Source organism: Talpa europaea (assembly GCF_964194135.1).
Source record: "Talpa europaea genome assembly, chromosome: 7".
Lineage (NCBI taxonomy): Eukaryota > Metazoa > Chordata > Mammalia > Eulipotyphla > Talpidae > Talpa > Talpa europaea.
Window position 1 is genome coordinate 52559521 of NC_140074.1, and position 13122 is coordinate 52572642.

At 50.4% G+C, this 13122-nt stretch overlaps 1 protein-coding gene across 1 annotated transcript; it reads left to right on the forward strand.

The window, feature by feature from the left end:
• Positions 1–2779: 2779 nt before the first annotated feature.
• ALDH1B1 (aldehyde dehydrogenase 1 family member B1) lies at positions 2780–4330 on the forward strand (the record flags this gene model as incomplete). The annotated part of the gene is made up of 1 exon (XM_084236389.1): positions 2780–4330. One exon carries the CDS (start codon positions 2780–2782, stop codon positions 4328–4330), a length of 1551 nt encoding a protein of 516 aa, XP_084092515.1.
• Positions 4331–13122: the final 8792 nt, after the last annotated feature.

Genomic DNA, 13122 nt, shown 5'->3' on the forward strand with positions numbered 1-13122 from the left:
TTTTTTTGTAAGTGTATATGTATATATTTAAAGATTTAAAAATTTATTTATTTATGCATACAAGAACTGGGGTGCAGGCCACAGGTGTGGATGGTGAGAGGATGCACCAGAGACAGAGTGGGAAACAGAACAGGCAGACTGACAAAATACACTGCTAAGGGGAGCAGCGGGCAAGACAGGAGAGGTCTGCTGCGCCATGTGGGTAGCTCCCTGGCCAGCCAGGAATCTAACTCGTGCTGCAGAGGCTGCGGATTGCTTCATAGGTTGGACTTAACCCTTTGCGCCAACAGGGAGGCCCTGATTTCACTTTTATTAAGAGAACTTTTGAAAAATACTGGTGAGATGAGTCGGTAACTTTTGGGCGAAAGGATGGAAGACAATTTTTTTTCAGGCTTTCAACATTGTGATATGCTGTTTGTCCTTAGGACAAAAAAAAAATTCCCATGTTTTAAATGCACAAATACAAAATCTTAAAGAAAGTGGGGAAGGAGCAGTAACGGTTTCAGAAGACAATGAAAATCTGGTGAGCCAAGGTGGCGTGGCGGGGATGAGATGGGAGACACAAAATGTCGCGAAGAGGCTCGAGGACTGCTATGGAACACGCTGCGTCCTGCCTTTGGAGGAAATGCAAAGTGTACTTGAGGTTAAGCCTCCGAAAGCAGAAGATCTCGCCTTGTGACTTGGTGAAGTCCCAGCCCCATTCTGGGTCTTCGTTTCCTTTCCCGAACCAGCGCCCCAGGACCCCGGCTCTGAGCCCAGGCGCGGCCCGGAGCGCCTGCCGGGTGTGAGATGCCGGGACGCGGAGCGGGGCTGCCGCGGAAAACCAGGCCTCGGCACAGGGGATACCAGAGACCCCCGCTCCCCAAGCCTCACCTCCACCTCTTCTGGGCTGGGAGGGAGGAGCCGCGGGGTCAGCTGGACGGCACGTGCGCAGCGCCCCAGGCCCGGCGGCGCCTCATTGGCGGCCGAGCCACCCGACTGCGCGGAGGCGGGATCCGCGGCGCGGCCCCGCGGGAGGCTGGACCCGACCCGGGAGGCTGGACCCGACCCGGGAGGCTGGACCCGACCCGGGAGAGCTGAACCTGCGCGGCAGCCGAGCCGGAGCCTCCGCAGGTGAGTAGCGCCATTCTCGTCCCGGTCCCCTGGGCTCGCCGCTCCTCCGTGCCCGCGGCGGCGGCTTGCTTTTCTGCTCCACGGCTTCGCCATCTCGGGAAAGGGGAGATCTCCCTCTCCTCCCGGCGTGCGCTGCAGAACCCCGGGCCTAGGATGGCACCTGATGGGCCCCCAGACGCAGACCGCCCCCCAACCTCCCCGCTAACCCCATCTCCACGCTCGCGCCCGCCGGCCGACCCGGCCGCCAGACTCCAGCCAGCTGAGCGTCCCTCCCTAGAAGAAAGGGGCGTGCTGACACAGAAAGTCCGGTGCTTAGCAAAGTGGGCGCTAAAATTGCCCAGAGTTTGTGGGAACCCGGGCTGACGCGTCTATCCTTACTTCTTGTGTGTCTTTGGTGAGCCCCTGAACATTTCAGATCCCCAGCCTTCTTCCAGAATGGGAGTCATCGTCTACCCCTGTCACCCTAGAGCTTCTGGGAGGCTCCATGAGTAACTCCTAAGGTGGCCTGCAAGTTGTAAAGTGGGGTGCATCGAGCAACAGTCTCCCCATATGCAAGTGGAGGCACAGGCAGAAACCTCATGGGCCTTGGAGTGGGAATTGCCTTGGCTTGGCATGAGCTACTTGCCAGCCTTCATCTGTGACCGCCTCTCTTGCCTATTTAGCCCTCCACCCCAAGCGCCTTGGATTGGTGATCCCCACCTCCCCTTGCACCCCTGCTCCCTGACGCAGGGCTGTTGGCTCCAAGGTGACTTTTGTTCCAGCATGGGCAGACCCTAAGAGAGGTTTGCTGGCTCCACTCCCTCCCACCCCTCCAGGGAGGACTTTCCTGGGTGCCATTGACTCATATGGTGCTTGGAAACCTGGCAGGGCCCTTGCTTTTTTTGATGTGTCTAAAGTTATCATTCAGTAACTGTCTGTCAAGCAGCTGCTCAGGGACATGACAATGAATGAAACAGGAAAAAACATCCCTGCTGTATGGCACTGATAATGTACAGGGGAGATGCAGACAGTAAAAATACAGGCATGTAGATATATTATTTGGGAAAAATAAAGCCCAGATGTGGAAACTAGTGCTGGGGGTGAGGAAAGTTGCAATTTTATAAATCCATACATTTTGCATTTTGTTTGCAAATCAGCTTTGTAGCAGTAGCCTTTTCATTTGGTCGGAGAAAACCTTGCTGAAAAGGTGACCAGTTGAGGAAAGACCCCACTCAGGTGAGGGTGTGAGCCAGAGGATAGATGCAGTTAGACGAGAGTTCTTCAGGTCTTTTGTACTCCTTACAATTCTTGTTTTTATTATTTATTTATTTAAACATTTATTTATTTTTACAAGCACTGGGGGTGCAGGCCAGAGGGGCGGGAGGGTGAGAGAATTCACCAGAGACAGAGCAGGGAGCAGAACAGGCAGAAGGACTGAAATACACTGCTGAGGGGAGCAGCGGGTGAGACAGGAGAGGTCTGCTGCACCATGTGGGAATCTCCCTGGCCAGCCGGGAATCGAACTGGCGCTGCAGAGGCTGCAGACAGCTTCACAGTGCTGCTCTCAACCCACTGCACCATCAGGGAGCCCACAATTCTTGTTCTTAGAATCTTGGCACATAGAGCTGCGGCCCACCCCAACACTTGTTCACCCTGCTTCCTCCAGCCTCTTTCCAGATTAGTCAGCATGCTGCGCTTCCTGGTGCCCCGGCTGCTTTGTCTCCGAGGTAGGACAGCCCCATACTCCTCAGCGGCTCTCCCAACCCCTATCCGGAACCCGGACATCCGCTACAAACAGCTGTTCATCAACAATGAGTGGCATGATGCGGTCAGCAAGAAGACCTTCCCCACGGTCAACCCCACCACGGGAGAGGTCATCGGGCACGTGGCTGAAGGGGACCGGGCTGACGTGGATCTCGCCGTGAAAGCGGCCCGAGAGGCCTTCCGCCTGGGATCTCCATGGCGCCGGATGGATGCCTCTGAGCGGGGCCGGCTGTTGAACCGCCTGGCTGACCTGGTGGAGCGGGATCGTGTCTACTTGGCCTCACTGGAGACTTTGGACAATGGGAAACCGTTCCAGGAGTCTTATGTCTTGGACCTGGATGAGGTCATTAAGGTGTACCGCTACTTTGCTGGCTGGGCTGACAAGTGGCATGGCAAGACCATCCCCATGGACGGGGAGCATTTCTGCTTCACCCGGCATGAGCCTGTTGGCGTCTGTGGCCAGATCATTCCATGGAACTTCCCCCTGGTCATGCAGGGCTGGAAGCTTGCCCCGGCGCTTGCCACAGGCAACACTGTGGTCATGAAGGTTGCAGAGCAGACCCCCCTCTCTGCCCTGTACTTGGCCTCCCTCATCAAGGAAGCAGGTTTTCCCCCTGGGGTAGTGAATATCATCACTGGCTACGGCCCCACAGCAGGAGCGGCCATCGCCCAGCACATGGATGTTGACAAAGTGGCCTTCACCGGCTCCACCGAGGTGGGCCACCTGATCCAGAAGGCGGCTGGCGATTCCAACCTCAAGAGAGTTACCCTGGAACTGGGAGGGAAGAGCCCCAGCATTGTGCTGGCCGACGCCGACATGAGCCACGCCGTGGAGCAGTGCCACGAAGCCCTCTTCTTCAACATGGGCCAGTGCTGCTGTGCGGGTTCCCGCACCTTCGTTGAGGAATCCATCTATGATGAGTTTCTGGAGAGAACCGTAGAGAAAGCTAAGCAGAGGAAAGTTGGGAATCCCTTTGAGCTGGACACCCAGCAGGGGCCCCAGGTGGACAAAGAACAGTTTGAACGAATCCTGGGTTACATCCAGCTCGGCCAGAAGGAGGGGGCCAAGCTCCTCTGCGGCGGAGAGCGTTTTGGGGAGCGCGGTTTCTTCATCAAGCCCACGGTCTTTGGTGGTGTGCAAGATGACATGAGGATCGCCAAGGAGGAGATCTTTGGGCCTGTGCAGCCCTTGTTCAAGTTCAAGAAGATCCAGGAGGTGATTGAGAGGGCCAACAAAACCAGGTATGGTCTGGCTGCTGCTGTGTTCACCCGGGACCTGGACAAGGCTTTGTATTTCTCTCAGGCCCTCCAGGCTGGGACGGTGTGGGTGAACACCTACAACATTGTCACCTGCCACACGCCATTCGGAGGCTTTAAGGAGTCTGGCAATGGGAGGGAGCTGGGGGAGGATGGGCTGAAAGCCTACACAGAGGTGAAGACAGTCACCATTAAGGTTCCAGAGAAGAACTCTTAAGTGCAGCACCATGAGAACCCACCTCCAGTCCAGGTATGTTGCAGCCACCTAGACCACGGTTGCATGGCCTCCTGGGAACAAATAAAGGGGTTCTAAAAGGAATCTCAATAAGTAAAGCAATTAAAATCAGAGCTGCACTAGTTAAAGCAGGGGTGGGGGCTGAACCCAGAGTCCTGTCTACCCTTGACTCAACCTCCCTTTGGCCTTGAGTTACTTCCTTGCAACCATGGGAGGCTCCAGAAGATCAATGAAAACCACTGATCTGAACTGTGGATTTTAGTTCTTCCTACTGGTCCAAGGACTTCCCATTGCATTAACCTGATGGCTTAGTGGACGGACTCAACTCAGACCTGGGATTGGACAGTATTAGGAGTTTGGGGTGGATAACCCTCTTCTGTTTCTCTTGACTTAACCTGAAAATTGACATAACCTAAAAATCAAGGGTGTTTTCCTTTTCTAAATACCAGTTGCTGACTGTTTTGCTCGCTTGTTCATCATTTTGCTACTGATTTTCCTAAATTTTAGAGAAGGGATTAACATTATGTATTTACATAACCAAATAAACAACCCAAATGCCCATTAGCTGGTGCGTGGATAAACAAAATATTTCCAAGTACAAAATATTCCTTGTACTGTTCAACTCCAAAAAGAAATGAAGTACCGTCACCTGCTACAACATGGATGAACCTTGAAACCGTTATGGTCTTGTCTTGTATGATTCCATTTATTTGAAATATCCAGAATAAGTAAGTCCATAGACGCAGGAAGTGTCTATGGACATGTTGCCAGGGTCTGGGGGAGGAGGGAAGTAGGTGTAACTGCTAACCAGTATGGGATTTCTTTGGGGGGTGTTTTGAAATGTTCTGGAATTGAATAGCGGTGATGGTTGCACAGATTTGCTGGTATACTAAAAAGTGTATGAGTGAAGCACACACCTGAAAAGGATGCATTCTATGCTTTGTGAATTAATTTTAAATAAATAATTGTACGCTGCTGTTTGCTGATCAGTTTGTATCAAGTATCTTGCTTCTTAATGTTTTACAGAATCTCAGGGATGAAAAGGGGCCCAGGTTGTCATCCATTCAACCCCAGCCCCTTGCAAGCATTCCCTCCACCATATTTTTAGTTTGTTTTCTCTTGGCTGGGTAACACAGTGCAGCTTGATGTCCCACAGAGACCAGCTCCAGTCCCTGCCTAGAGCAAGCCCATTGCAGATCTGTTCAAGACCTCACTGATGTTGTTCTCTCCCCCACTCTCCCACCCTAACAAAATGCAGCACCCCATGCCATCTTGACCTGCTGGGGGGTGGGGTGGTTCTGGAGTTTCAAAGCTCAGAGTTCAGTATGATTATTGCTAGTCTTCCAACACTGTCCCCCTCTGGGTGCAACGCCAGCCAGCCAGACCCTGCTGCAGAAACGGAATGCCGACTCTCTTCCATCTTTCTAGACAACCTTGCTCATGAGCCCCCTACTTTTAAGCCCTGTAAAGACACCCCCGCCCCAATCTCCTTTGACATCCTGTTGCCTCACCTAGGCATTGAGGTGGTTTGTTCAGTATCTTTCCTTGGAGTTGCCTGAAAATGCTTCTCGTGGATTCAGGGTCTGTTTGGTCTCATCATCTCTCCTTCTTAGACCTTCTTTCTTTGCCATTTGTCTAATCTGGAGTGACGCTGATTGTCCCCTGACGTTCTGTTGGAGGCTCTTGGCATTTTGCACAGTGATGAGTTTCTCACGAACAGCTGGAGCTACTGGGGTGAGTGGATGGGGCCCCTCGTGACTAACACCATGATGTTTCAGCAGGCCCATTTCTCATTTGCAGCTAAACCAAGAGGGACTTTGTAGAGGATGGGGTGAGACTTGGAAAACAGAATGTTCTGGGTCTGTTATTTCAGTCCTTGAAATTCTGAGATGGAGTCAGACAGGTCAGGTTCCTAATCAGCTCAGCTTGGTGGTGACCCCTCCACGGCCATGAGTGCAGGGCCACATGGGCCTGGAGGCTGAGCATCCTTAATTAACGAGGACTCTACCTGTGGGACTTCCCTTGTCACAGATATTGCAGTTCAGGGGCACCCACCCAGTCAGCAAACTTAAAAAGTACTGGGCCCTCAGTCATTGTGCCGGGCCTTGACTTGCCATCATGTTCTCCCAGCTGTCCTACAACTAGGCAGTGGGAATCCCCTTTTTTTCAGATGAAGTGAAAGCCAAGAGGTTTAAGTGGGCAGCTTACTTGGACTCAAGCCTCCCATTTACGTAACACCACAGGCCAGAAAGGGGAACAGCCGAGAGCACCTCTAAATCAAACTTCAAAGCTGAAGCAGGCAATGCTGAACAAGCCCAGACACAGAGCTTATTTGCTGGGTCCATCAGGGCTGCTGCTGGATCACAGCTTCTCTTGATCAGATCCCAGATCCCTGGACATTTAAGAACTTTCGTTTGGGTTGATTCTATTCTGGGTGTGAGGCTGACCTCTGGTGGCCACCTTGTTAATTAACTTGCTCAGACCAAACCCCAAAATGGCTATTGCTTAAACAGGTTGTTTGGGAAATAGTCGAGCTCACAGCCTGGCAGGAAGACACAGAGCAAGATGAAAACCGAGGCCATGAGATCACACATTAAGCATCCACAATATTTATTTTCTCACTGTCCTCAAGGCACTTATCATGACCACTCCATGCTTAATAAACGTGGAGGCCCAGTGATGTTCAGCTAGTAAGTGGAGCCAGACCTCAAGCTCAGGTCTTTGATTCTACCTTGCACCACTGCTCCCCAAGCAGCAGCTCAGCCCAAGGGAAATGCTGGCGGGAGGTGCCCAGGATCCTACTGGATGAGGAGGTTGCCAGGCAGAGAGGCACGGGAAGGGTGTTCCTGGAGAGGGAAGGGCATGGGGCTTGTGAGAAAGCAGGGAGGGTGTGAGAAATGATGTAAGCAAGGGAAGACCTGGGAGGAGGCAGGAGCAGGACTGGGAAGGGGCTGTGTGCGAGGAAGTCCTGCCTTTGGGCCAGCAATGGGAAGCCATCAGGGTTTTCAAGGAAAGTGAATGGCGCATATTTTGACTTCTAAAGCTGGGCAGAAGACCTTGGAAGGAAGGCAAGAAGCCCATGACAAGGCTCTTTGAGGGTCTCTCATCTGTCCCCACCTCACTTAGCCAGAGGAGAGGATGGTGCAACCCATTCAAGACCACAAAGCCCCGTGATACTAGAGTGTGGCCTCAGCTCCCAGCCAGTGGTCTTCCCACGTGTGTCAGCATCAGCTTGCTGTCACTGCACACGCCCGGTCTGTCTGAGGGCTCAGCACCATGGTGGCTAATTTGTTGCTGATGTAATAATCGAATGCGAGTGTCTGACAAATGGGTGCCTTTCCTTCACGTGGAGACTCAGACACAGGATCCTTCCATCTTGTGTCTCCATCGCCCAGTCATTCTCAACCATTTTTATATTATGTGTTTCTCTGAGAAGCTAAGACATTTTCACCAGCAAAAAACACACACATGCGCATCCACACAATTTTTTTTTCATATTTTCAGGGAGCTCATAGACCCCAAGAATTCCACCTATGGAGTCCTTAGGGGTCCAGAGACCCAGACGATAAACCCTGATGGGACCTCAGAGACCTTCTCAGCTGCTGCTCCTTTAAAGGCCTGACCTCAGCATGGAACATCACTTCTGTTTACCGTCCATTGGCCAAAGCTCCCTCACTCAACCAAGGTGCAAAGTGGGGTTGGGAGAGGTAGTTTGGGACTACTTCACCACTGGGGAGGGGCCCCTGGGTTTTGGAAGACAACTCGCCCTGGCTCTGGCACACACAGCACCTCCATGCCCAAAGACTTTAGAGTTTAATCCTCTCACGGGCTGTTTTGCTCCCTACCTTCCAGCCTTAACCTTGGTTCCACATCTTCCAAACCAAAGCTGACACCCACACTAACTAAAGATGGCTGGGACACTCCAGCAGCACAGAGATAGGCCCCAGGCTGGGGTTCCCAGCGGCTCTGGCAGGGCCCTCAGCGCCTCGCAGCTCCTGGCACACAGTGAGTGTTTGCAGATGTGTGTGGAGGGCGGATTAATGAATGGAGGTGAGAGGCATCTGCCCCCATCCTCGCTCCCAAGTTCTAAGGATTTTTACTCTTTCCTTGACTAAAATTAACCACTGCCTAATATTACAGGGGAGATTTAGGCATGAGGAAGAGACAGCCATAGTGAAAGGAAACACAGGTAACTCTGCTTCCTGGTGCCACACCCTCCTTAGCCCCTGGATGAGGTGGAGGCTGAACCCAGAGGCAAATCTGACCGGAAGGAGTGCACACTCCAGGGCAGAGGTCAGCCCGCTGAACTGAGAGTAGGCAAGTGCAGGTATCCAACTCTGCCCTGGGTGACAGGCTTCCTGAATTCATTAATCGACTGCAGACGCCAGGGCACTTTGGTTTCCCTTAATTAATTAAGACATCACATAATAATCATTCTCTGATTTAATGTTCAAGAGGCCCTGGCGAAGTCTAGGAAGGAAATTCATTAGAGGAGACGGTTCACTGTCGACTGATTTGTTCATCCTTATTAATTTTTCCCACATCCATCCTGTGGGAGAGGGAAGGGCAATGTTTTTTATGATGTAGGGTTAATTTCACCATAAGACCTGCAGGAAAAAAAAATCCATTTTGACTAAAACCCAGACTTTTTAAAATGGGAAGTGGATATGTCTGGGATTGAACACTAGCTTTGGAATGATACTCCTCAAACCCAGTTATAATGCACTTGACAACAGAAGATGGAAATTCAGGCTGCTCACTGCTTATAGCATCAAGCCCAGCTGCCGCTGATAGCATCTAAGAGTATGGCCTAAAAACAACCCCACCCCCTGCTTCTAGAACTTTGTTTTTTTTAAAGTTTTATTTACTTATGCATACAAGAACTGGGGTGTAGGCCAGAGGTGGGGGCGGTGAGAGGATTCACCAGAGACAGAGTGGGAAGCACAACAGGCAGATCTACTGAAATACAGTGCTGAGGGGAGCAGCAGGTGAGAGAGGAGAGGTCTGCTGTGCCCTGTGGATCAGCTCCCCAGCCAGGATTGAACTCCTGCTGCAGTGGCTGTGGATAGCTTCATAGTGCTGTGACTTAACCCTTTGTGCCACCAGGGAGGCTCACCTCTGCCTCTTCCATTTGCTGTTTCCCCAGCCTGGAACTTCCACACCCACTCCAATCCTAGCTCAGATGCCTCCTCTTCTGGGAAGTCTTCCCTTATCACCCCTTGCTCTGGTCAGATATCCTGGACTTCCTGGTAGGATGGAGACCTCATTCTAGTCATCCCCAGTAGAGTCTCACCTGAATGCACCGTCCAGGTCCCACCCACCTTTGTTTTTTTTTTTTTTTTTTTAAGATTTATTTATACAAGCACTGGGGTACAGGCCAGAGGCGTGGGAGGGTGAGAGAATTCACCAGAGACAGAGCAGGGAGCAGAACAGGCAGAATGACCAAAATACACTGAGGGGAGCAGCGGTGAGGCAGGAGAGGTCTGCCGCGCCATGTGGGTTTCTCCCTGGCAGGCTGGGAATCGAACCTGTGCTGCAGAGGCTGTGGACAGCTTCATAGTGTGGCACTCAACCTGCTGTGCCACTGGGGAGGCCCCTCACCCAACTTTGTATTGCCAGTTTCTGTACCCTTCTGGTCTCTGTATGCATGTGGAAAGTGATAGCACATCATAGAGCTGAGTGAATGAATAAAGTATTGATGCTTATACAGTGAGAAACACAAGTTTGGGGGGGTTTAGGAAAATCAAACTGGCAGTAGTATGATTAGAATTGTGTAAAAATTGCAAGTTCACTGACCAGGCGAGGTTGTGACCACTCCTCGGGGTGTGACAGGTAAGGAGGATTTGGGCAGAAGTAGCTGATGTGGGCCAGTCTACAAAAGGACAAGGTGCAGAAAGGATGGCAGAGAAGTAACTGGGGCCCTGGGCCCACCTGCAGCGACGTTCCAAGAACAAAGACCACAGACTGTGCTTGAAAACATTTATTTCCTGGGTGCTGGAGCCACGTGACATGACACCTTATGAAAGCAGGATGGAGAACACAGCCTGCGGGCGTCACGTTGCCCTTGACAGCAGTAGTCACGGCACATGCCCTCAGCCTCTGAGGGGCCGTGGGCCCTTGCAGGGAAATGTCCTGAGGTTGGAACAATCATGATAATCTATGTTTTGGGTTTTGAAGAAAATTTCAGACTGTGTTAACATTTATTCTGATTTTCTTGCACATAGTTATGGTGCTGGACCCAGCCTCATGCAGACTTGATGCTTGGCTGTCACTACGGGGTTTATCCACCCTGCCCTCTGGTCTAGAGCCAGCTTTCCAACTTAAATTTTAGGCAAACTCCAGATGGTTCAACTGGTTTCAATGAATGTGCTCATTAACAGACACCTGATGTGTTTCAGTTACTTTCTCCAGGGCCAAAGCACCCCTATTCCTCCTGAGAGTTTCCCTAAGTGTCCTACCAAGTCATCTCCCGCCTGTTCAAATCCCAGGGGAATGAACTTCAGCTCGCCAGGTGGAAATCATCCCGGAAGTGGTGGTGGGGAGAGGGGGAGGAGGCGCTGCATAAGGAGGGGATGTGCGCAGGTGCCCCCTGCAGCCCCAACTGCCTACAGACAAGGGCAGCTTCTAGTCTGATCAGCTGATTTTATTCCCAGAAGGGGCTCCGCTGCCTTAAAGTATGAAAACCATCCATCTAGTTTCACTTTCCTTCTGATTCAAATGAAAAAACTAATGTTCAGAAAATGAAGGGGACTTGCTCAGGGTTACACAGCAAGCTGGAGATGGATTCCCAAATGGACTTCATGTTTCTGGATTCCCAGGCCCGTCTCCTGCTATGCAGAATGTCAGGGTGAAGCCACCCCAATATTACAGATATGATGGCCAGGCCTAAAGGCTGAAAATTCAGTTCCAAAGGACTCCCTCCAACGTGAGCTGCATGAGTGTTATTAAGGTAGAGACAAGATTTGATAAGCAGCTCCTGGAGGGTGGGAGCCTCCATACATAGTTTACATAATTATGAGATCATCCTGAGAAGCAGCACCTGGGGATGAAAAGGGTACCAAGGAGTCTAGGAGCCCTGAGTTCTGGTTCTGCCCAGAGGCCTGCAGGCCTTGGGCCAAGCTCACTCTCAGAGCCTGGCTTCTCCTCTGCAAGGCATGACGAGCTGGGGAGGGGTGTGTGTGTTCATACTCTCCCCCCTATCAACCCGCGGGTGGGAAATGACTGTAGGTGGAAAGTGTTTCATGAACCTTAAAGACTGTTCACATATGAGATCCTAGTTCTGACTTAAAAGATTTAAATTGCCTAGGGTTTTTTTTAGCCCAGATATTTCATATTCTTCTTCTTAATTTTTTTTCCATTAAAAAGAAGCAAGTAATCCTTATTCCTAGGTGAGGTCAAAATATCTATGAGTCAAATGTATTCTACCACACCCTAACTCTGTAGCCAAGACAGCATCTGACCATCTGCACAGTTTGGTGTCCAGAGACCACGTCCCACTCTCAACTGGCAGAGAACACTGGGCATCTTGGTCCCCAAATGTCCAATCAAGAGAGTCCTGAGTCTGGTAAAGAGTCCCATATAGGACTAAATTTCTTCATAAAAGGTAAATGGCAGGAACAGAAGAGGGACAGGTAGCTGTCCACAGCCCAATAGGAAGCAATGGCATTTGGTTTTGAGGGCATATCACTGTACAAAGACTGCTAGGATCAGACTTCCTGTGCCTTTTTTTCCCCCAGTGGGTCATTTTACTCTGGGATGGCAGGACTAGAAAGGAGACTGCTGATATCCATTCCAAATGCCACAGTCACAAGTGAAGAGACCAAGGCCCACAAGGGAAGGGACTGGAGGTCACAAAGCAATTAGAAGTCAGGCAGAGAACAGGATCCTCCTCCCTCCCACAGCACACATGTCAGTCACAGTGCCCCCAGTTACAGACATGAGGTGAAGAGCCACAGTTAACATGTGCCCCTCAAGCCCTTTAGAATTATAAATATACCAGAATGGGAGCTCCTCTGGGAGAGGACAGTTTGAAAAAGAACTTTACAGAGCAATGCATCTCAAAAGTATAAAAAAGTACATGCACATGTCCTGCTAGAAACTACACCTGCATACAAATCTAGTTTGTATCTAATTTTAAAAAACATACAAAAGGGGTCATCTACAAACACAGTTCTGATTTTTCATGAGGCAAAATGATCCGTAACTTGTCTTTCCTGCCATCCCGTGACCGGTGTTTCTAAGACCCTAGGAAGAAGAGAGGGGAAATAATTAGAGAAAAGAAGCCTGCTTGGCATGACCAACTACTTGTTAAATGGAAGGTAGGGAATGATCTGGAATGCCCATGGGAGCAGAGGGGCCTGTGAAGCCCAAGAAGTACATGAAAGGCCAATAGGTGGGTGTTTCCAGAAGGCAGATTCCACTTAAATATGAGGAAGGACTTTTAACTATTAGAAAATCCAAAGATGGCATTTGGGGTCATGAGCTCCGTGTCCCTGGAGGTATGCAAGCAAGAACTGGCAAGGCTGCATGCAGCAGGGGAAGACCTAGGTGGTGGTGATGGGCTTAAAATTCCATGGTTCTTTGTGGCTTCCTTTTGAAAATGATCTGAAATAAACATATTCATACTCCAGAATCATTTCTGTTAAAGTATACAAACACCTACGTGTGTATGCATATATATACTTAAGAATTATATTTTAAAATTATACATATATTAAACACTACTAAGTATTAAAATATATTTAAAATTATATTATTTAAAACAAAACATTTTA